The sequence below is a fragment of the Mustela putorius genome, unplaced genomic scaffold (assembly GCF_011764305.1).
Source record: "Mustela putorius furo isolate JIRA1106 unplaced genomic scaffold, ASM1176430v1.1 tig00000813_pilon_pilon_pilon, whole genome shotgun sequence".
NCBI classification, from domain to species: domain Eukaryota; kingdom Metazoa; phylum Chordata; class Mammalia; order Carnivora; family Mustelidae; genus Mustela; species Mustela putorius.
In genome coordinates this window covers 1,214,429-1,240,574 of record NW_025421485.1, presented here as the reverse complement: position 1 = coordinate 1,240,574, position 26,146 = coordinate 1,214,429, and the positions used below count along the sequence as shown (strand labels likewise).

The following is a 26,146-nucleotide window of genomic DNA, read 5'->3' as shown; positions in this document are numbered from 1 at the left end:
TAGGCTTTGTGCTAAATGATTTTGCGTAATTGTAGGTTAGTATTATTAACATGTTTAAGGTAGGCTAAGCTAAGCTATGATATTCAGTAGGATAGGTGTACCAAATGAACTTTCAACTTAGTATTTTCAACAATGGATTTATCAAGATATAATCCCATCATAAGTCACCTAAGATATGTATAATTATTTATTTGTGTCTTGTTCCTTTATTAAACTAGATGCTCTTCAAAGTCTGAGTCATTTTTATACCCTTAGAGCAATACCTGGCATTCATTTAAACCCTGCTAAATACTTACTGGATGGACAGATGGATGGATAGATGGATGAACTGAAGGACTGAAGAAGAAAAAACAAACTAGTAAACAAAACAACCACTAAACCACAGGGGATGTACAGCTCAAGATCAATATGCTTTTTCTGTAGCTAAAGATTTAGACAATGTGCTTTAGGGTTTGTTTAAATTTTTCTGATTTAAAATTTCTGAAATGGGCTGTACAATCTCCTACTGTAGACCCATGGCAACAGCAACAGTGCAGATGCCGTATACCGCAGGTGGCTCCGTGCCCGTGTGTGAACACACAGAAGCACAGAGAAATGAGAAAGGTCCGGAGCTTTAGCTAAACAAAGAAGCACAAAAGGTGGTTTGCCCTAAGACACTGTGGTACAAATCTTTTTACCACCATGAGTTCTTTGGATCTAGGCCAAATTACACTGCAGACAATAGACGACTGCAACTAAAGAAACGAAAATCCCAGAAATGAAGACAGAGAGACTCTGATGTCAATTCCACAGGCTGTGGTTGGGAAGACAATGAATGGTCTACGTATCTGTGGTGCAAGGAATTCTAACACATAGAGTTCAAAGTTAAATTAGAGATTGCAGGAAGAGAAAGAAAGCAAAGCATTAGAGAATTTGAAGGAAATGGGTCTAATTATGTCTAAGTATAGATTCCTACTGCCTAACCAACACTCATTCACACAATCAGAAACAAGAAGGGCAGGAAGGACACAGGAAGAGGAGAAGGATTTGACCCTGGAATAAAAAAACGGGCTCGAGATTGTTTTTAACAAGACGCAATATCAAATCATTAGCCCTATAACTGCATTGCTAGATCACTTGCTATGGTTTTCAAATCAAGGAAACCCTTTACAAATTAATTTTACTCATTATAAATTAAGAAATTCACTTAGATCAACTTCACAGAGAAGCCAACCTTAGAGGAGACGGAGACACACACACACACACACACAGTGTGATGAAATAAACAATGCATTATGGGAAAGGAAAAAATGGGTTCCATAACAACAGTGATAGGAACTCAGCTAGTGAGATGAACAAACCTGCATGTCTGGCATCCAGTAAAAAATACCAGGTATACAAAAAAGCAGGAAATTATGGCCCATAACTGGGAGAATTATCAATTTCTTAAACCAGATCCAGAAACACCAATAACATGATATAGAAATAGAAAATATTTTAAAAGTCCAAACCTCACTCCTAGGAATGAGAACTCAGCCACTCAGATGAAAACACACCAATGGCATTAAGGGCAGAAATGGCAGAAGCAAAGAGTAGTCAAGTTTACAAAAGACATAGTAATAGAAACTATCCAAAATGAAAAGCAGAAAATGACTGGAAAAAAAAAAGAATTGTAGTAAGTCAAGAGCAAGTGGCTAGCACACATATAAGTGATGGTCCAGGAAAGAGTGTGTGTATTAAGGCGGGGAGATAGCGGGAGATAAAAAAATACTGGAAGAAATAATTGGCATGAATTTCCTAAATTAGGTATAGATTCAAAGAAGTCAATAAGCAGCAATGAGAATAAACACGAAGAAAACCACATCAAGGTGCATCGCAATCCAAAAGCTCAAAACTAGTTACAAAGAAAATCTTAAAAACAAAGAAAATAAGACACATGATGGCAAGAGAAACGGTAAGAATGACAACCAGCCTCATGGAGGACAATGGAAGACGACAGCGGAGTGACACCTCTGAAGAACTGAAAGGATAAAAATGACAGCCTAGAATCCTATACTCAGCAAAAGTATTTTCCAAAACAAAGGCAAAACAAAGACTTCTTCAGACATACAAAAGCAGAGAATGCATCGCCAGCAGACTAGTCCTAAAAGAGATGCCAAAGAAAGCCTTTCAGACAGAACAAAATTGATACCAGATACAAATCTGGACCTACGAAAGGCAATGAACAGCAGTGGAAATGTGCAAGTACAAAGCACATTTTTAATTTTTTAAAAAGTTACTGATTAAAGCAGAAATGATAAAAATGTATGGTGGAGTTCATAACATACGTAAAAGTTAAGTGGAAGCCAAAAATCATCCAAAAGCCAGCAGAGAGATAAATGGAAAAACACTGGGGCAAGGTCGTTACATTATACATGAAGTTCTACTACATTATTTGAAGGTAGACTATGATAAATTAAAGACCTATGCTGTAAACACTAGGGTAAGCACCAAAAGAAAAAAAGGGGGGGGGGTATAGCTAATAATCCAATAAAGGAGATTAAATAGAATTATAAGAATAACCAATTCAAAAGAAGGCAGCAAAAGAGAAAAAGGCAAACAATGAATAAATTGAACAAATGATAAACAAATACCAAGATGGTCATCTTTGAATGGAACCATACTAAACTCTGCACCATATATAAATAGCCAAAGTATGACAACATAGAGGCAGAGATTACCAGATTAAGTAGCAAGATTCAATTACAGTTAACCCCTGACCAACACTGGGTTGAACTATGTGGCTCCACTTATACACAGATTTCTTTTTCCTATAAATACAATTCAGTACTGCAATTGTTTTCTCTTCTTTATGATCTTTTAATAACATTTTTATTTCCCTAGCCTACTTTACTGTAAGAATACAATATGTAATACATACAACATATGTGTTAATTGATTATTCATGTTATTGGTAAGTCCCGGTCAATGGCAGGCTATTCATAGTTAAGCTCTTGGGGAATCAAAAGTTACACATGGATTTTCGACTGCACTGGGGGGTCAGTACCCGTAACACCCACATTGTTCAAGGACCTATTGTACATTTTCTATAAGAAACACACTTTAAATATAAAAAGACAAAATGCCAATGTACATCCAGCATTAGAAAAGTATTTAATTTGAAAGACAACATAAATCCGAGCTCTGCTGAGAGGTAAGAATAGTTAATTAGGCTTTTCCAAAGTTTAGGCGAAATAGCCCACATAGGCCACTCCAATTCTTTTACAGACAAAACTAAGCTGTGGCGTCAGAAGACAGGGTAGTGGTCCTCTTGGATGAGGGGACAATGAGAGGGTAAACAGGTCAGGGTATAAGGGACGCTGATAATGTCATTCTTCTTCAACTCCTTCACAAATTCCCCAAATTGTACATTCACGGTTTATTCATTTTCTTGTATACAGAATTCAATACGAAGCGAAAATAAAACCTTTAAAAATGCATTCGAAATAAGGTTCACTATGCAACCCCATGATTGATCATCCGGAACCACAGGCACCTGATCCCAGGAAAGGGGAGCTGTCCTAGAGGAGCATCACCGCATCACTGTCATCGGGAGGGATATTCCCTATTCTAATTTTACATTTTGTTCCTTCATCAGTCTCTTGTAAGTCTCCTTAATGTGCTTGAGCTAGAAGATATCTGTGACATGACACCATGGACACTGGTGCTGCCACCACGCCCTGCCATACCCTCAGCTACTCTAACCACTGGCGGACACCGGAGCCCACCTCCATGCTCCGAACAGTGGCAGGGGACATGGCTCACGTTACTCAAGCGTCAGGACACCTCCACAATGTCCCATCCCACACATGAAGAAACGTAAGTTTAGAGAAGCTAAATGACTTCCCAAACGTAACACATTTGGGAAAGTATCAGTTAGCTAGCAAAGTCTCAGGACCAAGACACACACCTGTGTTTTTGACAAAAAGCCTTTGCTTTCCTCGAGTACCACTGTCCACTTCTCTGCCTCAAACAGATGGCAATACCATGTCACGTGATCCCAACATTTACATAAGTCATGCAGTTTTTTCCCTACAGTTATTACATATAGTATCAAAACTTCTGGGATTAAAAATTGGGTACATATGGAGGTCAAAACATTCCTTAAAATAATGCATGGATTTTGTGTATGAAATATGAATTTGATCCTTATTAGAATTTTTCTTATTACAAATACAATATTTAAAGAGGCTTGTCTAGATCAGAAATTGGGAAAGTGTCTCACAGGGTTATTTATATGTTAATTAAATATAGTGTGATAAAGAGATTCACTGCTGTTACAGACAAGTATTTACATATTAATGAAATCTTGACTAGAAAAGACATTGTGTGATCAAGAAGAATTATAGGGACTATTTCCCTAAGGGAATTCAACCATTCAGAAGATGTTATAATCTACTTAAGGATCACATGTTCAGAATTATTGGGCAAGGTACTTAAAGTTTGGAGGAAAATGAATAAGGAAAGAAAAATCTCATCTCCATGAAAAGAGTATCATTTGTACCATGAGATAATGCTGAATCTAGTAACAGATTTTTTGGAGAGTTCATTAATTTAAAAAACAAGTACCCTCTCAAATAGATCTTAATTTCAAGTAAAATCAGAAACTTTGAACCGCATTAAGCCATATTAAAAACATTTGACAGTGTTACATATACACTAAAATGACAGTGCAATTAAAATTATTTTTTAAAATAACTCCCTATTTCAACATATTATTTCTACTATGCCTCTCAAATTTTTGCCCTGAAAGCAGGATAAGAATCCTTTTCCTATTTATCCCTTAAATATGCTGTGAGAATTATATGTGAAACATAAAATTGGTTCATATATTTTTTAAAAAGTTCCATACTCAAAAGAGAAAATGAACAAATCAGTACACCTTCATTTCTTTAGTATTTCTCAGATATTAAATACATTACAAATATCAGTATCAACATACTTTCCAAAGCCATAAAAAATCCTCGAAATAAAATTCATTTCCACCTTCTTAATCAAAGAAATTACCCTAAATGCATTTTGTGGCTTTATATAAATAGAAAAACAAGAACTAATTGAGTCAAGATCTAACAGGCCCATAATGCCAGGAGACAAGCAAACCAATTATCCCAGTGCCAGCTCCAGACCCTGCTCCCAGACAGTTGAGGCCATTAGCTTTTCTTTTCTGATCCAAACACCAGGTTAGTCTTGGATTTGGAAACCGCCAACATAGCCCATTTTGGAAAGTACTCTCTACACTCCTCTCCCCACAGAAGGCCAAATACTTATTCCAAGCCTAAAATACAAACCAATTTATTGCTCTTTGTTCACAGCAGTTCAGATATAAACTGCACATATGGGAATTGAATTTTGATTAGATAACTAATCAACTTCTCAATTTTAAAGGGAAAAGAAACACTTTCATTTTTCTCTTGAGAATCAAACAAGTGAATGCAATGCCCCAATTTTTTCCATAATTACTTCATCATCCAGGCTACAGTTTAGGCAATATTTACATTCCAACAACAAAATTACAATGGGAATGACCAATAGAATGACCAACAGAGGCTGCTTTTTAACAATTTCAGAGAAGAAAAAGAAATCTTTATAAACAGGAGTAGGCTACATAAAAACATAAAGAAAACCAGATTCCTGATTGTTTACTGGGAATCCTGTGCATTAATTCATTTCATTTCAACTAACAAATTCACTGAGAACATCTTTTGTCCAAGTGAAGACTGAGTGGGTAAAACAACTTCATGTTAAATATTCAGACGAGGGCGCCTGGGTGGCTCAGTTGTTAGGCATCTACCTTCAGCCCAGGTCATGAGCCCAGAGTCCTTGGATCGAGCCCCGTATCAGGCTCTCTGCTCAACAGGAAGCCTGCTTCTCCCTCTCCCACTTCCCCTGCTTGTGTTCCCTCTCTCACTGTGTCTCTATCAAAACAATAAATAAAACCTTGGGGTGTCTGGGTGGCTCAGTGGGTTAAAGCCTCTGCCTTTGGCTCAGGTCATGATCCCAGGGTCCTGGGATGGAGCCCAGCATCAATCAGGCTCTCTGCTCAGCAGGGAGCCTGCTTCCTCCTGCTGAGAGCCTTCCTCTCTCTCTGCCTGCCTCTCTGCCTACCTGTGATCTCTGTCTGTCAAATAAATAAATAAATCTTTTAAATAAATAAATAAATAAAATTTTAAGAGATGAGTAAGTAAATAGATGACTCCTTCTCAAACTTTCCAATATCAAAAATCACACTCAACTTTCAGCATCTAAAGCAAACTTTCCCTCTTCTCAGAAGGCTTTCCTGATTTATCTCCTTTGTAACAGAAAGTAACCTCTCCCATCTCCAAACCTACCTGTATTTCTCCTATATCATGTGTTTTAAAGAAAGCTTTCTCTGACCTAACCTGCCTGGTATCTTCCCTACTACATTTATCTGATGACAGGGACCACATCTGACTCACATCACACAATCTCAAATGCCTCCTCCATCTTCTTCAAACTGTTCTTTCTGTGAAAATGAAATAAGATAAAGCAATATGGAAATGCTTTAATCTTTAAATCAGTTCCAAAGGTACTCATGATTTGTTATAAATTTCACTTAAAAAAGATTAAAATTCAAAAATCAGCATCTGCTTTCAAAGAAACATTAATATGTTTCTTATGGGGGAGAAACTTCCAAAATATTCCTAAAACTATGAAACTTAGCCACCATTAATTGATTCTGGTACAGTCTTCTGTTGCTCTTCAAGGAAAATAAAAACTTTATAGCTTGGATTTAAAAGCCGCTTAGGGTTAACTCTGACTTCAACGAAAACATAGTTCAAATTATTTCTTTAAAAAAAAAAAAAAGATCACCAACTAATGTAAAATTTCAACGCATCAACAATTTGAAACTGCAGTGTAGTAAAAAGTAAACCTCTACCTAATCTTTCCATTATGAAGAATGGGAACAGTCTCATCTGATTATCAAAGGATAAATTATTTATTACTGATTAAAGTTACAAGAGATGGGGCACCTGGGTGGCTCAGTGGGTTAAGCCTCTGCCTTCAGCTCAGGTCATGATCTCAGGGTCCTGGGATCTCAGCCTCTGCTCAGCAGGGAGCCTGCTTCCCCCTCTCTCTCTCTGCTGGCCTCTCTGCCTACTAGTGATCTCTCTCTCTCTCTCTCTCTCTCTCTCTGTCAAATAAACAAATAAAATCTTTTTTAAAAAATAAAATAAAGTTATAAGAGAAAATCAATTTGACTGAAATCAAATTCGTCCTACTGAGAATTTTAATAAAATACTTATTGATGCTTTGCTATTTTAGGACATAAATTTTATGTTGTTGTAATTATAGAAAAAGTCTCTATATTTGGCTACTCAAACCCAAGATTTAGAAAACAAAATGTTACAGGAGATACCATTAGTTCCATTCAGTTTGTACGCCCTCTTTACCACCAAGAGACGAAGAAAAGGTTTTCCACAGGAAGTTAGGCAATAATGGTAACCTTGCATCTCAAACTAGAATTCATCTTCATCCTTTACTTCATTTGGGAATTACTTTTGCAGCATCAACAGAAAAATGACCCACAAGCCACTCTAAATTTTATTTAATCATAATATTAATTTTACTGAAAGTGTATTATACCTTGAGGATATTAGGCTAAGTGAATTAAGAGAGCCACAAAAAGACAAATGCTGCACAATTCCACTTCTCGGAGGCCCCTAGAGTAGACGGTTTCATCCAGACCCGAAGCAGAATGGTGCTGGTCAGGGGCTGGGTTGAGGGGAGAATAGGGAGTTGTTAATGGGCACAGAGTTTCAGCTTCACGAGATAAAGAGTTCTGGAAACTGGCTGAACAAGGTCAATGTATTTACTGTTGAACTGCATGCTGAAAAACGGTTAAAAATGGTAAAATTAATGTTATGTGTTTTTTACAATTAAAATTTTTTCTAAAAACTTAAAAAGTTTATAATGGCCACATGGTCTTAACTATCCCTGCACTTAACAGAGCCAAAAAAAAAAAAAAAAAAAAAAAAAAAAAAAAAAAAGCAAAGCCAAAAATAGGACCCACAAATGCACAAAAGACATATTCATTCTGAATCAAACTGCTAAAGAACACAGTTAGTTTAAACCCTACTGCATTATCAAGTGGGGCAGAGCGCACCACAAAGGGATTACGGCCCAGGAAAAGCAGGTGATTCAGGGTTAGCAAGGGAATAAAATGCCAGGGACAAACATGTGTTACAGCATGCGTGGCGCAAAGAGGACCTGGGTCTACAGGTCATGGGGAGAAATGCTTCTGCCAGTCATGCAATCCATCGTACTGTTTTGCAGTGTTGCTCTCAATGAACGCAGGTGAAAGAAAGTGCTTTCTATTTCTATGCTCTAGAGAAAGGGCAGTTCCTAAATAGGCCGGTATGTAGGCTGACATCCTCCATGATCTAAACAGCGAATGACTTAATGTCTTTTACCCACCCCTTGTGATTTTTAGCCTTAATGGGATGCCACATAAATTACCGTGGAGCTGAAGGCAGAGAATGATTAGAAGCCAACAAATAATTCTCGCAATCACAAACTCAGAAAAGAAACAAGCATCTGCAACACACTTTTATGGTTCACACAAGTATAATCGCATCTGCATGTTATAGCGCGCTTTCCAAACTTCCAATCACCAAATAATCTCACTGAACTCAGATATTTACAAGCAAACAAACTGCCAAGTTACTACCGTAACAGCTTGTCTAGGACAGGGGCAAATATCTCCCGGATATTTGACTTCCATCAATCCAGTTTTATCACTTACAACTATAAAATATTTTAAATATTGCAATATCCCCAAATACACTAAAAAATGCAATCTTTCCTCACTGATGTGGAAATAATCCAGGAATATAAATATGAGTGTCAATTTTCATTATCTAGCAAATATAGGTGTCAAAGAATTTCCTGACTGACATATATGTACGGCAGAGTTTATTTCCACATGATTAAAAATAAATGAAATCTAAATGCAATGTGGTATCCTAGTCTGGATTCGGAAACAGAAAAGGGTATTAGCAGAAAAACTAATTATATCCAAATAAATCTGTCATTTACTTAACTATTGTGTAGTCTGTTGCACTATACATTTTTGAGGGTGCAAATTTGTTCAAATGATATATAGGAGGGAACAATCTGACCATAACAATAACACAAATTTCACATTTGCTGACACCCAATTTCATCCATAACAAATGTTGTACACACAGAAAAACAAACCCAGCCACGTCGAGTTACACGTGCAGGGTCACCCAAACATCTACCAGCAAGCTCAGTTTCCAGAATGTGTTAGGAAGCTCCCCCCCCCAACCACAGCTGGTGGCACAACTTTTCTCCGAATTTCTTACCACCCCCCCTTCCTCCATTCCCCAATAACGCACGAGTACAACTCTTCCAACACCCACTTCCACGTACAGTGTCTAAGGGCTTTAAGGTAAGTGCCATATTTTAGTATTTGGATGTCTATTACCCATGTAACACATGTAAAAATATGTGAGGACTTTCATTTAAGTTCCTAACTTTGTTTCACCGACCAAAGCTTTTGAGTGCTGGACCATTAATCCCACTTTTCCCATCAGTGCCATGGTTTGCACTGCAAGGTTCTGCATAGCCAATAATCATTAGAGGAGTGCCTATGGCATGTTATAGCAGAACTGACTACTCCAGTGACAGTGTCTTAGTTTTGACAAATGTGCTATGATTATTTGGGAAGAAAGGGGAAGCCCAGTGAAGGGTATCCAGAAACACCCTGTATTCTCCATTCCACTTTTCTACAGTTATAAAATTATTCCAATAAGAAATTTTAAAACAGTAAGCATAGGAAGTAAGAGAAAGCCAAGGCTCAACTAGAGAAAGTCAAGGTTCTGCATTAATGATGACTGCCAACACTTATGTAACATTTACTTGATGCCACGCACTGTTCTCAGTGTTGTATAAACACTGACTCATTAGGCATTCTCACAATGCAAAGAGGTAGGTGTTACAATCATGCCCATCTGATAAGTGAGAGGACTGAGGTGCATCTAAGAAAAGGTATCCAAAAAACACAAACTAGACACCTTGGTTCTAGAATCAAAGCTCTTACTCTGATCCTACTTCAACAGTCAACTGTTCAAAATACAACTTTTTAAACCAGGTTACTTCCACCATTCTAGAAAGATTCTACAATAGGAAAAGAGGCATAAAATAAAAAAATTAAATAATCTTTCTAAAACACGCCATAAATACAAAAAATCCCAAAAGTTAAAAAAAAATCCCTTTTATAAAAACCTATGAGCAAAAATTGTGGAAGCTAATATAGTAAGAAATATCACCTTTGTACTTCAACTAAAACAGTCCACTCGAATATGAAGTATACACATTTTATAGCAACAACAAATGATAGATAGCTAAGAAAAGACGTATCGTCTATGATAGAAAATGTAATTTCGAAGTTTTACAAAAACTTGCTCACATTTTATCATTTGCCAACACACACGATAACTTAAGAGTGACAATATCGCACACAAAATTAACACATGCCACAGAAATTTCCCAGCAATCACACTCATCAAATTTGGTTCAAACAAAACTGCAAACTTTGGGTAAATGCCAAAGAGAAAGTTCTGCCTACAGAATCTCAACATGGGGCAAATAAAAGGCCACTTTGTTGATGTAACTTACTATTACTTCTCAAGATATTACATGGCTTGGACTCTAAAATGCAAAACCCTACCTACCCTCCCATGTACACTCTACACAGTGAACAAGACACAAGGTCCTTTCCTTATGGATCTGCTACTCATTCATTCATTTATTCACTCAACAAGTGGTCACTGAGTACCTACAACGTGCCAGGCGATCTTCTAAATGCGGCAGGGGCTAAGGAAGGGAAGAAAACACAAGTGCGAAGTAGAAAACAGGATAAGTAAATAGAACTCAAACTAAGGTAGGGGTGATAAAATCTAGGAAGAAAATAAGGCAGGAAAGGAGAATTTGAAGTGAGGGTAAAATCATAAACAGGGTGGCCAAGGGAGATGAGGCAGAGTAGAGAGGACAACCAACCATAGGATGGTAGGTGTGTGTACGGGGAAGAAACACCTGCTCAGGGCACAAGCAGTGGGAGGGAGCGAGGCTAGGGAACGAGAGTGGTCAGAGGAGGAGACTGACCTGTGAGAGGAGATGCAGAAGAAGTAGGAGGCCTGGTCACCCGAAGATATGGGAGAAGGGCGCACCAGGCAGGAGGCATAGTGGCCACGAGGCGCCAGGGTGGCAGCAGGCATGCCATGGTCCTGGGCGGAGGGGAGGAAACGCAGGACTGGACATGCCATCCTAAGGGTAAGCTGAAGACCGTGCAGAGTTCACAGCCACGCTGCCTCTGGGAGCCATACACTTCGAGGTGGGTACCTGGTGTCAAACCATCTAACCATCTAACAGATCACTGAAAAGTCATTTCTTGCAAAATACAAGTGGAGGGCTGACAGGCTGATAAAGCGGGATGACACGGACGCAGCTGCTGCGCAGTATGTACGTTCTGAGAAAATCGAGCATGTGTACAGAAAGTTCTACCGTCCTTGAAGGCACTAAATGAGGAAGAAAAATTAGTTTTCAAACAATGCAACTGAAGAGGCTTTAAAAAAAAAAAAAAAAGGCAGAAAAGGCTGCAAATGTATTTAGAGTCTTTTCAATTCTTATTTCTTCTCAGTTTGAAAGCACGATGCTGTATGCAGGCAATTCTCTTGCTGCCTCAAACATACCTGATTAATTTCTGCTAAAGAGAAAGCATGTTTTCCTCACTTCAGAATCCCTCCCACAGAGCCAGGCATACAAAGAGCGCCCAGCTCACCGTGGGTGGGGACGAGAGCACTGCTGTTCCAACAGAACAGACACTTTGTGCTGCTCTGACTTGAAAGTGATTGGAAAATAAATACCAAGTATCCCAAGAAGAATAAATTTCCTCAAAAAGGAAATGATTTCTATAAATAGGTCTTATTGATCCACACATCTATTAGAATGAAACTTCAAGCCGGGCAAGAGTCAGGCTTTAACCCTAAAATAGCACTGGACTCCGGAATTAAGGCCATCGGAGCCTCAGTGAGACACTAACCAGGGCACCTCCATTGTTAGAGGTAAGAAGTCTATTCTGTTTTCCTTTCTAAGGGACAGCCTTTGAGCTCTCTTATAAATGGACACAAGAGCCCTAATTGACCCAGCCAGCAAACATTTTCAGAGACTCAACTACACAAGCACCACCCTAGGCCATGAGAATCCAAAAATTTGGAGGAGATGGTCTCCACCTTAAAGAGTTAGTTTTGGGTTAAGGTTGGATGCTTATTAAAAAAGGAAACAAGGGCACCTGGGTGGCTCAGTGGTTAAGCCACTGCCTTCGGCTCGGGTTATGGTCTCGGGGTCCTGGGATCGAGTCCCACATCAGGCTCTCTGCTCGGCAGGGGGGCCTGCTTCTCTCTCTCTCTCTGCCTGTCTCTCTGCCTACTTGTGATCTCTCTCTCTGTCAAATAAATAAATAAAATCTTAAAAAAAACCCAAACAATAGAAACAAGAGGGAGAAAAGCTGAACTAAAAATGACTAACTAAAAACACACTGTAAAAGGGTTATAGAACAAGAACAAAGAATGATGAAAATATAGGAAAAGGAGTAAGCGTATGGAAGACCTCACAGAAGAAGCTACGCCTGAAACGTAACCACGGGTTTGCTTTGCAGCCACATAAAATCATAAGGAGACAGACATTACTGTTATAACCTACTGTTGTTCCTCATTCTTTCTAATTAGAGCAAAACTACACTCAATGAGACTTTCTTGAGAAACAAAAATCTTTATTTCCTTAATGCGTTAAAATGAATATAAAGACTCCTAAAAAACCAGTCTTTTCAAAATTTGTCTAAGCAACATATCCCAACATGATGATTCTGAATAACCTTATCTTCTATTACCCTCTGCTATAATATGGTATAGGTCAAGTATTTGTCACAATTTAAATTGGTTACAACAGCCAGTAAAGGAAGCAGAGGGCATTCAGAGATAACCCAGCACTGGGCCTTGTAAAAACTATTTTGCATACCAATTGTGAAATCTCAGAAAATCCTATGTTTATCTAAGCAGTCATCAGGAGACAATAACCACAATGAACTCAAATCTGAGGACAGATTACCTTTAAAAAAAAAGAAACTTCAAGAGAGGATAGCTCTCTCCCCCACTCCCCCCACCCCACCTCCACACACCGCCCCCCCCCCTGTCTTTTTTAAGAGAAAGCCCTTCTCTGTACTAACAATTTATAGTGGAAAAAAGTCATTTATATTCAGATTAGATCTATTTTGCAGAGAGCAAGAAAACAATAAAATTATATTCAAAAATACCTATGAATATACATTCACAAAATACATTTTACATATCACTATAAGGATATAAAAGAAATCATATAAAAATGAAAAGAGCACCTTAAACTTCTTTTTGTTCACTTTTAGCATGACAAAGACTTTTTTTTAGTACCAAGAGTAGTACAAAATGAGGAATTAGAACTTGTTTTTTGAGCTTTCTGATCTACAACTACAAACGAATATAAGTTGCAAGTCTTGGCCGTACTTTATACAGAGTCATACTACTAAACCTCTGTAAATCTCAGTTCTCGGTAATAAGAGGGATAATACCAAAAGTAGAAACCACAAATACCTATGTAGGAAATACCTACTGATTACTCTATAAATGTTCACCTTCACCATCGATACCCAAGCCTACAAATAGGATAGTGCGTGGGGGTGACAGGGGAGAAAGAAGGAAGCTGAATGATCCCCTGAATTCCAGTAACATCCCTTAAAAGAGTTAAGTTGCCAGTACCTAAAATTTGTAACAATGATTTCAACTGGAATGGTCCTAATCTCTTAGAGCGTTTTAAGATCACGGGCGGACTTCATAGATCAAGTCACACTTACTCAACATATGCAACACGAACAAGTAGCACAGGGACTGGCAATTCAAGGTAAAGATAAGCAAACTCAAAAAAATCCTGAAAGGATATAAATCATGCAAATCAGTGACTGAGCCACATTTACTAGTAGACGTAAAAGTCTCACATTTACTGACCTAGTTCACCCTTTGGATGCAAAAGGTCACGGTCTTGCCTTTGACCTCAGGGCAGTAACGGACACGGGGAGTATCCTTCGCACTCCTCTCGGCCTCAGGCCTGGAGCTAATAGGCTACCTACCCATTCTGAGCTAGGCACGGAGGCAAACTTATTCTCTTTTCTTCATTCTCATGAAGAAACATTCTGGCCTCCACAAACCTACTGGGTGATACAATGAGGACCACTGAACTTAGAGTCTATGTCCCACACCGTGACCCAATTCTCAAATAGACTTGAACTGAGATAAAGAGCATCGTCCAATTAATAATTAAAGGGAACTTTGATTTCCCATTTGTCTTTCTCCCACTACAATTTCACAGGGGGGAAACAGTTATTAAGAGTCAAGATTCAGACGTTTTTGAGTCCCCTGGACCTACCACCTGATATTTTCAGAACTACTTCATTTCTAAAAGATCTAATTCACAGACAGTTATCCTAAAAACTGTTCTTAACAAAAAAAAAAAAAAAAAAAAAAAAAAAAAAAGAAAGAAAGAAAGAAAGAAAAAACCACAAAGACAAAACAACTGTTCTTAACCATAAAAACATATGGAGCACACACCAGGAAAATCAAAAGGCCTTCATTAAAAAAATAAAAAGTAAGGTTCATGTTCATTAAGTTAAGGTGATCTTCCTATGCTAGACACATTTTGGCTTTGAGGTCATTTAAAAATAAGTTAAAAAGAATTTTATAATCAGAAAAAAGTTTAAAGAGATTACTTTAAAATTAATTTTGTTTAATTCAAATTATTTAGCATGAAACAAAAAACTGTTATGATTTAAAAAGAAGGTAAAATTCAGTAAACCCAGTCACATACCAAGCTTCAGGCAGCAAAACAGAATATTCATGTGGAGAAGTGGTCTCTGGGAAGTTAGAGAGAATGGCAAGGCGATGAGGAAGCAGGTCTGATCCATGATAAGTGAACAGAATTTCTAGGGCTTGTACGTTACTTTCCTGTATAAACAGCAAGGGGTAAGTTTCCATTGTAAGCCTTAGAAATAAAGGAATGACTTTGTAGGACAACATTCAAACTCCTAAAAGTAACTTTTTATGCAGTTCTGATTTAAGGTACTTTGAAATATTTCTAATTCTTTGTAGTCTGCATCACATTTCTCAACCTAGTGTCATAAAAATCACTTACTTTTAAAAGTCAGAATGATGAATAAACATTTTTTAAAATTTTATTTATTTGAGAGAGAGAGTGAGAAAGACTCTGAGCACGGCAAGGGGCAGACAGAAAGGGAGAAACAGACTTTCCGAGGACTCAGGGCTCGATCCCAGGACCCTGAGATCATGACCTGAGCCAAAGTCAGAAGCTTAACCAACTAAGCCACCCAGGTGCCCCTGCCTTTTTTTTTTTTAAAGATTTATTTATTTGCCAGAGAGAGAGAGAGAGCATGAACGGGGGAGGGGCAGAGGGACAATGAATAAACATTTTTAAAAATATAATTCCATCTTCTCTACATTAATATTAAAACAAAAAATGAAATGATGGTAAATGCATGCAATAACATTAACTGTGCGGCTCAAAGATTTAGAAAGTGTTAATAACCATAATTATTTTATTTACAAAAAAGAAATTACCCGAGCATAAGTTCTTGCTGAGAGAACAATATTCTGATTTCTGAACTTCTTAAAGAATTCAGCATCATATCTCTGTTCAGATGCATGAGGCACTCCTAGGATTTCCTGAGGGGAAACAGCGACTTCATAATGAAAAGGCTTTTAAATATGGGTGACAAGAAAATATTAAAAACCTTTACAACTCTGCCTCCCTAAATAAATAAGCCTTGAATTAATTAAACTATCAACTGTTAACTGAAGTAGTACATCTGCATTCTTGCCTTTATTTTGAAAATAGCTGTATTTATAAATACTTTGAATTAAAAAAAATTAAGAAGTAAATGAAATGGGCAGTAAAAAATTAAATTACATTAAGACAACCAAAACCCACCACCTGCTGAAAACAAGTAAGCCACCATTATACATGGCAGTGCAGTATGAACACCTGCATTAACTTCACGGCTGCTGGTGATTGATGTAAAATGCAGCCTGAACCATTCATTCATTCAACAAATATTTACTGAGCTTCTACTATGCACTAGGGGCACTATGATAGGCAGCAGTGATGCCATGAGCAGGACACATTTCCTGCCCTCCAAAGTGCTTAAAATCTAGTGGGAACAAGCAGGCACACAGGAACAGGCGAAGGGAAACACACACAGGAGAGTCCTATAAAACTGGTCCTGGGAAGATGGGGAAGGCTTCCCGGGGGTGCCCCAAAGCTGGGACATAAAACACAAACAGGATGGCCATGGCAACTGCAAGTAAGGATCTGCCCACGGCAACGTATGACATAGGGCTCGTTGTCTGTGATGCTTAATGCTGAACCCCAGATCCCCAGCAGTCTGCTTTTCATATAATAAGTAACCAATAACTACTTATTGACTGAATTCATTTACTGAGGTAGGAGAGAGACAAGGAGGAGGTGTGGAGGAGGTGGGGGGAGGGAGGCATCGAGAAGGTCGCTGGCAAATATGCTAGGCTTGGAACTCACGCACATCTAGGAGGAGTCACCCAGAAGGCAGGTGGCTAGATCAAGAGTTCTGGAGCGAGGTGAGTCACATACATGCCACACTTACTAACACAGAAGTGAGTATGATTTCAAGGGAGATCAAGTTGAATGAAAACAGCCTTAAGGTACAACATCATTTAAAGGATCAACCCAAAAGGAAAAAAAAAAAAAAAGGTAGGACGTGGGGGAGGACAAGGGAAGGTCAGGAATAGGCATCTGAAAAGCAAAGCAAATGAAGCAGGAGCTGCAGAAGCAGAGATGTAAGGGCAGGATGGGGTGGGGGGGCTGTTTAACACATATTCATGGAAACCAAGGAAGAAAACATTTCAAAAATGTTCTCAGTTCCCGGACGCCCCATCCACAAAAACCGCTCCCTTTGTCCCACCCCAGTTATGCATCCTACCAGCTCCCTAGCTCTTTAGCATCCCCCGAAGGAAGTCTCTGGGACATCTCCGTGTCCAACAGTGGATTCTTGAGCAACTGATCCTTCCTCCACCCCCCCAGCTCAACCCAACACATGGCATTCCAGCAATTCCGCAATGTCACTGAGACATCCGGCCCACTGACCCTACATCTTTCACCTGCTCTCTCTCCTCCAAGTCTCTTATCCCTTCCAACCGGCTTAGTCCCTGGTCACCATTCAGAGATTTCTTTAATTCCTTGCTTCTTTCCCTTCATCATACTCACCTGGCAAAACCTCATCCTTAATCCAAAGCAACTAAGAACCCTGATTACAAGGTACCAGGAGTCTGAAAAAATACCACAAAATCAAGCTGACAATTCTCATTTCAAGATCTCAGCACGGTTGGAATCCTGATGCAAACAAACCAACTGGAAAACCATCTATGAGGTGACTAGGGAAATCTGAACATGAAGTGGATAGGAGAGGATATTAGGGAACTGCTACTAATTTTCTTAGAAATAATAATGTTATTGGGTTATTTTTTAATTCTTTCCCAGTTACAGACACATAAGTATGGGTGAAATGATAAGATGTCTAGGATTTGCTTTAAAACAACTAGCTGAAAGAAAAGGCAGGAGTCGAGAGTAAAAGATACAAGATTCACAGATTGGTTGAACTGGGCAGTAAGTACACCCGGGTTCATTATACTCTTCTGCATCCTTTAAGGAAGGTTGGACATTTTATAAATTCAATTCAAATCTGCCGTCCCTCCACGGTACTACATTTCCCTAACATGTTTGCTCCCCTATGCTGTTAGAAACTTCTCCACCATTCTTCCATTCTTTCCAGACCTCCAACACCTATCCCGTCTCCATTCTCAACTGAAACTTGCTTCATACACTCTGATGGACACTGTTAGATGGGATATTCGCACCCACTGAAACCGCACATCTACCTGCATCTCTACCAACAGGATTTCCTTCCTTCAGCTACAACAGAAAAATTATAGCCATCTGCTCCCCAAACCTTGTTCATGCTCCAAATCCCATTTCTATAATCATGCCATTATTGCCTTTTTCTCCTGTTGGATAAATTCCTCCTCACCCTCCGCTGCTTCCTTCCCATTAGCATACAAACAATTACTTCTTTCTTCTATGGGGGGGGGGGGACTCCTAAATTCACATACATTATCTTCTTGGGGCCTTGAAACAAAACTTCCAGAAGGAGCTGCCTACAATCACTGTCTCCCCTTACCCACATCCTGTTCTTCCCTAAACTCACTCCACCTCCTGCAGTTCAAGTCCACTCCTCACACAGCATGAGAAACCTTTCAAATGTGGCCAGAAACTGTCCTAACCCCCTCTTCTCCCTTCCGTCTGTGCTGGGCTCCCTGGTAGGCCAGCTCCCCCCACCAGCTCACTCAGTCAGGAACACCCCACCCCCTTTCTTCATACAGCGCATGCGGATTATCAGCAGATTATCAGCACGGGCTAACGAATCCGGCAGGCCTTGTTGTGAGTTCCTGCTTTCTCCTTAAGCAAATCACTTTCCTTCTCCAAGCCTCAGCTTTCATATCCATAACACTAGAAGGAAAACACTACCTGCCTGAAAGACTGCTGGGAAATAATCCGGATTCAGTACCCAGCGCAGTGGCCAACAAACAATAAGTCCTCAACAAACGTGCTGATATTTAAGGTAGTCTCTTACCTATCAATTGCCTCAACAAATATTTGCTGAGCTCCTCAAGAAGCCAGGTACCCGTCTGAGCTTGGGGATACAGCAGCCACCAAGACAAACCCCTACACCTTCCTGGAGCTTCTGCTCCCATGTCTGCCTTAGAGCAGCACTCCCCAGTCCCCTAAATTTACCTTTTTTTTTTAAGGACTAGTTGGGATGACACTTCCTATATAGTGTCTTCTAGGACGTCCCCAGGAAAAACCGAATGCCCTTCTCCACCACGTTCTTTCCTAAGTTCTTCACGCGTAATTGTCACCATTTATGCCTACATAATGTGGACTCCAGGACACTTCCTTGTTCTTATCTCCACCTCCAGCACTGCCATGATGGCTGGTACCTACGAGGCACTTGTGTCACATAGAAATGAATCCACTTTTATCTAATTTATCACAGGATTCATAAAATAAGCTTGCCTCAGGATTAAAATGCAATGCCTATCTCTACTACTATCTAGCTGGTGAGCTACTGTGTCTGAACATCTTCATTTTTAAGTTTTAACAGCCAAATTCATCAACTTCACCTACTTCTCGAAAGCCTAGTTAGCCTAATTCTCCAAGAAAGTGGGCTCAAAAAATACTTTAAACCAGGCACTAGTGAACATACTTCCAACTGTCAGATAGGGAAACAGCAATTCGATAACTGAAGGGGAATGAAAGAAAATTAACTGAATAGTCAAACTCTGAACATTTCATGGAACTCTTCAAGATCTCAAATCAATAAAATTTAGTAAAACAAAGGCTAAGACAACGTAATAAACCCTATCTGTACTGCCTTCTGCAGCTCATAACATGCTTTTATATATTACCTCAAAATAAAACTCCAGTACAGTAAAACAATAGGCTTTAAAATAACAGGACCATCCAACAATCAAACTAGTTGTACCCATAAATAAAATTATTAAAAAATTTTTGCAACTTATTTGTATAACTATCATGTTTTCTAGTAACCATAAACAGCCCTCTTTTATCAGTGGTATTTTGTTTGAAAACACTTATTTTATTAGCAGGTAGGAAATCAAATGCTTTTAGATTTGCCTATAGGCATTAGAAGTACTAAATATCTCCATTATTCTGGGGACAAGCATCATAATATTAGAGGTCACATTTACGGAGCACCTGCTGTGTGCCATTACCAAGAGCCGAGAGAGCTGTTTCCATAGAAAGGAGGACTAACATAGATGGAGGAAGTAATCTGCAAGTGAAGTCAAACTTTAAAAAAGTTAGGAATTTATATCAATTTCTGGGTAATGTCAGCTGTGAGGGTCATGTGAAAAAGCAGCCTAAACTATGTATTTTTCCTGAAATACCTTTAACAACATCTGAATGTTGGAAACAGTCAGTGTTTGTGTTCCTAAAGAAATAAAAATAAAGTATACCTTTTTTAAAGTTCAAGTGTCTCCATGAAAAAATGTTCATCATCACTAGGCATCACAGAGATTCAAATCAAAACCACATTGAGATACCACCTTATACCAATCAAAATGGCCAAAATCAACAAGACAATAAACAAGTGTTGGAGAGGATGTGGAGAAAGGGAAACCCTCTTACACTGTTGGTGGAAATGCAAGTTGGTGTAGCCTCTATGGAAAATAGTGTGGAGACTCCATAAGAAATTAAAAATAGAGTTACCCTATGACCCTTGCAATTGCGCTACTGGGTATTTACCCCAAAGATATAGATGTAGTGAAAAGAAGGTCCATCTGTACCCCAACGTTTATAGCAGCAATGGGCACGGTCGCCAAACCGTGGAAAGAACCAAGATGTCCTTCAACAGACAAATGGATAAAGAAGATATGGTCCATATATACAATGGAATATTGTGCCTTCATCAGAAAGGAAGAATACCCAACTTTTGGGTCAACATGGACAGGACTGGAAGAGATTATGCTGAGTGAAATAAGTCAAGCCGAGAGAGTCAATTACCATATGGTTTCACTTATTTGTGGAGCATAAGGAATAACACGGAGGACATGGGGAGATGGAGAGAAGACAGTTGGGGGAAATCGGAGGGGATGAACCATGAGAGACTGTGGACTCTGAGGAACTAACTGAGGGTTCTGGAGGGGAGATGGGTGGAAGGTTGGGTGACCCTGGTGGTGGGTATTATGGAGGGCATGTTTTGCATGGAGCACTGGGTGTGATGCAAAAGCAATGAATTCTGGAACACTGAAAAGAAATTTAAAAAATAAATTAAAATAAAAAATAAAAACAAACAAAAAAAATAAAGTTGAAGTGTCTCATTTTGGCCATAGTTAGGACCAAAGTTCAACCAACTAAATTCAATGCACTAGCAAATCACTAAAATAAAATGAGTCAGAAATATTCATATTAGGATTACTAAAACCCAGTGTATACTGAAATTCAGTACTGGAGACAGCTATATGCCATAACCTTAAAATCAAAATGTAAAATCAAAGTAAATAAAAAGCATCACATACCTAGAAAATACAGATACACTGAAATGGCTAAAGTGTTTCTGCTCCCTAGACTAACATGATTTCTGCCTTCCACAGTCTCTTAATTTTTACCAAAGCAGTTATATAAGAGAAACTGCTTCTGCACAAAATGAATTTTTCCCAAAACATACATAGTTAAAAAGATCAAGAACGTCAGATATTAGGGCAGCAGTATCATTTATAATGATGGACTGAATAAACCTAATTGGTTTGATTAAAACTACTCCTTACCTCATAGGTTGCAAGTCGATCCAAGTAGGTTAGTAATTTCCGTCTACAGCGGCAGAGTTCTTTTTGTTCCAGAGTTAACCTGTTGTGAATAGCTGTGTTAGGCACTTACATTAACACAGAAGCGCACTTCTCTACGAGTTAGAATAGAATAAAAATAACAATGTTCCACTGAGCCCCAAACTGACAGAACAGGACACAAAAGCATGAGGATAAAATAACACCAACTGCGTTTGGTTTGCGTTGCTAGAATAATTCACAGCAATTAATCCTCATGAAGAGCACACTTAAGTGACCAGTTATTTTTAAGAAAGTACCAAACAGTCATAAATCATTTACTTTGCGAAGTTCACTAATTTAAGTAGTTCTCGTCTCTTGTTGATCTTTTTCTCCTTTTTATTCCTGGCAGGCTCTTCACTGGGTGGTGACAGCTCCTCATAGGGGATATTGTCAATGTCTACTTCACCAGGCAATGTAAATCTGGAAGGAAAAAAAAAACCCAAAGCTATTAGTGAAAGCTGCTTTCCCCCACTCGGGCTGATTTTATCACTAAGTTGCTCTCCATAGAAACAGAAAGAAGCAACTATTTGAAAGAAAGCTTTTGTATTGCAAGGAACGTGATTCACTCATTATATCCACAGGATGGGCAAAAAAGTCATCACTAATCGTCATATACAATAATTTTAATATCATGGCAATGAGAACTACTTCGGAAAACATGTGAGGTTTATACTTATCCAATGTGAAACAGCCCATCGAGAAAATGCTGCCCAGAGTTTACAGTCGGAATCACTTCTATTTAAGGTTTCAAAATGGTTTACTTAAAAGATAAATAAATAGGGGCTCCTGGGTGGCTCAGTGGGTTAAGCGTCTGTCTTCGGCTCAGGTCATGGTCCCCGCGTCCTGGGATCAAGCCCAGCTCCATACTCCCCAGGGAGTCTGCTTCTCCCTCTCCCTCTGCCCCTCCCCCTGCTCCCTCTTGTGCATGCTCACTCTCTCTCAAATGAATACAAATCTTACAAATAAATAAAGTAAATGAATAAATAAATAAATAAAAGTAAACTAAATTTATGAGGTGCCTGGCTAGCTTGGTCCATAAAACATAGGACTCTTGATCACAGGGTCACGAGTTGAAGCCCCACACTGCGCATGGAGATTACTGAAAATTAATTAATTAAAGTACAAAAAAACAAGGTCTGAAAATGACAATGAACGTCAGTCTCATTTACAGTACTTACTTGTTAAATATATTATCACACTTATATCTTTAAAAAATTCCAAATGTCTAACGAGCTATGACTCCTGTCAAATAACTTTACTATTATTATCGACAGACCCTTGTGTGGTACTTACAGGTTTACAAAGTGCTTTCCTAAGACACACGATTTACTCACTCGAATTCTCTAAAGGAGGTAGGAAGCCAAGACAAACAAAATGAATGAAGCTCACACTTGCCAAAGGGGTGCTGCTAACTGGGAAGCCCTCCCAGGTAAGTGCCTTTAGCCCACAGCTAGAAGCTGCCAGCATCCGATAAAGGTCTGTAGAATCTGCTCTTTTCCTAGCATCAAGCTATCATACATACACACATTTAACTCAAAGGAAAGAAAGCTGTGACCTCAGATAAGAGGAGCATTGATCGAAGGCAACTGTCTCATTACAGGATAACCTAAATAAAGAAAAGTTTACCCTCTGCCATGCCTCGGCTTTAATATTTTCACAAAGTCACCTTTCCTCTTGGATCCCGATCTGTCTCTGACCCACCTGCCGTCGTCGGCTCCTCTCCCTATGGCCACCAGAGCCTCCAGGTCTGTGCCTTTCAGTCCGTACTGAAGCAGCTCCTTCGCAGCATCCACATTTTCAGGAACTCTTTCCAGACACTCATGGAGAACCCAGGATCGTTTCTTTATTTTGCTCTGGATACAAATAAAAGACAGCGGCATTAAAGAACCCAGGACATCTGATAGCATAGGACAACTGCCTTCCAGAATCATAAAGCTAGACCTAAGGAAGTAGAGCTACCCTAGTCCTTAGCCACAGGTAGCTGCTAGAGAAGCTTGACAGGAAAAAGCTAATCCCTAATGGTAACTGGAATGAGACACAGACAATGAGATTCCTACAATTTTCTTTTTTTTCTTCTACTGAAACACAAAGTTCAGGACTCCTTCAGAAACATAAAAAAGATCTCCCCAAATTTTTATAGCTGCTTATTAGTTTGCATTTGGGCTATCTAACAGAGTAGAACAGCAAGCAGAAAAGCAAGATAAGACATAGTCTATTTTAACGACCATGCTGCACTTTGAAACAAAACTAATGAGGCACAGGGCATCAGCGTTCTAGATTTACTTGACCATGAGATGTAACACAAAATGTAGATGATAATTTCATCATAAAAGCCATGATGTGCTATTCTTTGGAAAGACCAAGCGCACATTCCTCCCTCCCAACTGCTTCCTCTGACCCCATCCAAAATCCCTGACTTAGCCTCTTCCAAGAAAGGGTCATTGTGGTTATAAATTTTAAGTAAAATTTGACTCTTACCCTGCATTCCTTTATACATTCCATTCTATCAGTTCTTTCCTCATATGCCTCTTAACTCATTTTCCCTTCTCCAGGTCTATGGCCTCCATACCAGTCCATGAAATCACCACATGACGCCTAGGACATCTTTGCCTTGGTAGGGTTTCCCACCAATACTCCCCCTCCATGCCAGTTCACCTTCTACACCATCTACTTCTGTGCCTCCAACAGTCAAAAATCCACAACACTTCCCCATTACCCTAAGGATAAAAAGCCTAAGTCATCACAACCCTTCCACATCTTTCAGAACCCAAGTCAATGTATCTTCTAATCATATTTCCCAAAGTTCCCTGCTGTTTAATATCTGATGCGGCAGATGGGTTGACTTACAGAGCTCGTAAGGGGGCCGGGTGCTAATGCAGACATGAAACGATGATTATGACAAATTTAGTCGATGTCACAAGTCATGCTCATTTCCTTTGAATTTGTTCATATCATTTGTTCCATGAAGAAAAGCTTCCTCTCTTCTAATTCCAGGATGCCTGTTCTGAAGTCTCTCAAATCTACTCAGAGTGTCTTCATTTTACAGCCTTCCAGAACCACTGGGTCTAAAATGATTGCTACTTTCACTGGGTTCCCACAGCCTTTATCTGGAATCTTCTTTATGGTGATTTATATTTTAGACATGAACCTTAACAGAAATATTATAAGCTCCCTAGAAGGGAAGGCCAATTTATGCTTCTCCTGTGAACCTTTCACCTTCTCTCGCCTAGTACTTCTACTCTTAATTGCCTACTTACGTAGCTGAATTAGGTATTTCTCCCAATAAAAAATGTACTTGCTTTGTCTCTGTTAACACCTGTCAGCTCCTTCAGGGACCAATATTGTCCTTTACTGTGTTCCAGAGAAAGCCCTGAATGGGCACACATAAACTCACAACTCACTGTCCTGAGTCACAAAAGAAAGAAAGAAAGTCACAAAACAGCTTTGGTGTTCTGATCTTCTAAAGGAAATACAAGGAACTTCCTCCTTTATTTCATTATTTCTCATGCTTTCTCTTCTCTGGTGTCTAACTTACTAACAGTTTGTCTTCCGATTTGGTTGAAGCATTAACTTCTTAAAACTTTCTCACATTATGTTATTTTTAATTACTCATGTACAATAATTTTATGTACAATTTTGTACATAAATGTATAAACATTATGTATCATTTTAAAATTATCATGAAATTTCCCCAACATTTCTTAGATCTTCCTAAATGCAAAGGCATATTCCCTTTTTAATGTCACATGAGAAGTCATGCCCTCTTTAAAACCTGCCATAAATCCAGCTGTGTCCTCACAAAGGTGTCGAGGGTTCCAATACACAGGCTATGTAACAAATTTAACCCAGGCAGCGGGCAGCAGGAAGAGTCCAGCTGCAAGATTTAAACAAAGAAAGCAAATTTGGCAAGCCTGATATGTCAAATATCTAATGCCTCTCAGCTTCAAGAGCTCTCCTCATGGCCAGTCATGGGATGGACAGCATTTCCATTTTGCAACTGACAGAACATGGAGCTTCATCAAGAGAGGGCGCTGGAGGGCCACTGCGGAGGAAAGGCTCTGGTTTCTAGCCCTAATGTGCTCAGGTTCTAAACTTGTCCCTACGGCTTAGCAGCCAGCAGTGCATGTAGGGGACCCCTGGAAGCGGCTGCTTCCGCCTTTATTCCCGCTGAACAGAACGTCCAACTGAATTTCAGCTGAAACCCCCACGGGCAGATTGAGTGAATCTCCAAGGCCCAGGGGAGTCTTCCTAGATGATGCCCATCTGCAAACTAGGAGCTTTTTTTTTTTTTTCGGTCCTGGCTATGGTTCCTTCTCTGAGGTTTTCCAACCCCCAGCCTCAGCTTACCAGGGCGCCCTAGCCACAGGCATCAGGCCCATCCATCCCACCTCCTCCAACCTGCCAACCTTGGCAACCAAGAACCAGCCCTGGCCCGAGGCATCCCAAAGAACTCCTCCATCCAGTGGGCGCCAGCCATTCCTTCAAAGGTCAGTGAGGTCTGAATCCCATCTCAAGGGAGCGGGCCTCCCCTCCAAGTCTGCTTCCTCCCTGGG

The 26,146-nt window shown here is 39.4% G+C and overlaps 1 protein-coding gene across 5 annotated transcripts in view; it reads right to left on the bottom strand.

Annotated features, from left to right (window-relative positions):
• The window catches only part of NBAS (NBAS subunit of NRZ tethering complex), a 316,898-nt gene that overhangs the window by 207,432 nt on the left and 83,320 nt on the right, over nt 1–26,146 (bottom strand). For all 5 annotated transcript variants that reach the window (XR_006608058.1, XR_006608057.1, XM_004745820.3 and 2 more), the window contains 5 exons: nt 23,295–23,446; nt 21,873–22,013; nt 21,537–21,615; nt 15,720–15,824; nt 14,953–15,089 (listed from right to left, as the gene is read on the bottom strand). Coding sequence is in view for 3 of the 5 variants with exons in the window: in XM_004745820.3 (XP_004745877.1) it covers nt 14,953–15,089; nt 15,720–15,824; nt 21,537–21,615; nt 21,873–22,013; nt 23,295–23,446 (614 nt within the window). In the remaining 2 variants the exon portion in view is untranslated. The remainder of the gene's footprint in view (nt 1–14,952; nt 15,090–15,719; nt 15,825–21,536; nt 21,616–21,872; nt 22,014–23,294; nt 23,447–26,146) is intronic.